At 34.0% G+C, this 854-nt stretch overlaps 1 protein-coding gene across 3 annotated transcripts in view; it reads left to right on the top strand.

Moving 5' to 3' along the window:
* Positions 1 to 854, top strand: part of LOC106869750 (EF-hand calcium-binding domain-containing protein 4B) — a 113,286-nt gene that overhangs the window by 89,464 nt on the left and 22,968 nt on the right. For all 3 annotated transcript variants that reach the window (XM_014915613.2, XM_014915614.2, XM_014915615.2), the window contains one exon: positions 410 to 640. In XM_014915613.2, the coding sequence (XP_014771099.1) occupies positions 410 to 640 (231 nt within the window). The remainder of the gene's footprint in view (positions 1 to 409; positions 641 to 854) is intronic.

The raw sequence follows: 854 nt of genomic DNA, 5'->3' as shown, positions 1-854 counted from the left end.
ATGGTAAAAAAGTCAAGGTTGAAAATGCTAAAATAATTTCATAAAAAACATTTCAGTACCGGTTTCAGTCATTGAGACTTCTTCAACTGTAAGAATGGAAACCAATTAAAGTTTGGAAAAATTAAATGAAAATTTTTTTAAAAGAATATTTGCATAGTATTCAAATACAAGGGGCATTTTCCTTATTTCTGCCTATCTCTGTCTCTCTCTCTCTCTCTCTCTCTCCCTTTCTCTGTATATCTATATATATATACTTTTTCCTCATCACTAAAGAAGGTACCTCTAATTACTTTAAATCATATTATCTATTAATACATTGCTTAATCTATTTTGATATCTTAATCATGTTTAAATATTCAAAAATCATATTGTTTTGTCTTTCTTTTTACCATGACATGAATTACTCCAGTAATGGCAACTTAGATGAAGACATAGAATCAGATGATGACTGTTTTGAGGATGATTTAACGTCAATTCAAGAGGTTGAGGATGAAGATGTCGATCACATGAGTCATAAAATTCTTCAGAATGGTCTCAAAAATTCTAAAACCAAGACAGGGAAACAGAAAAGATTAGCATTTTCAAAATCTGGCAGTCAAAGTTCAATCAGCGTTGTTGAGGATCTTGAGTCAACTGAAAGGTATGGGCCTTATTGTTTCTTTTTATCGTTTAGTTGTTTCAGTCATGGAACTGTGGCCATGCTGGAGCACCACCGAGAAGGGTTTAGTCGAATAAATCAACCCAAGTGCTTATTTTATTGAGTCTGGTACTTAACGTATGCGTTCCTTTTGCCAAAACTGCTAAACTATGGGAACCTAAAGAAACCAGCTCCAGTTGTCAGGCGTGGGGTGGGG

The sequence above is a fragment of the Octopus bimaculoides genome, chromosome 7, assembly GCF_001194135.2.
Source record: "Octopus bimaculoides isolate UCB-OBI-ISO-001 chromosome 7, ASM119413v2, whole genome shotgun sequence".
In the NCBI taxonomy this organism is placed as follows: Eukaryota; Metazoa; Mollusca; class Cephalopoda; order Octopoda; family Octopodidae; genus Octopus; species Octopus bimaculoides.
This window is presented reverse-complemented; position numbering and strand designations above follow the sequence as displayed.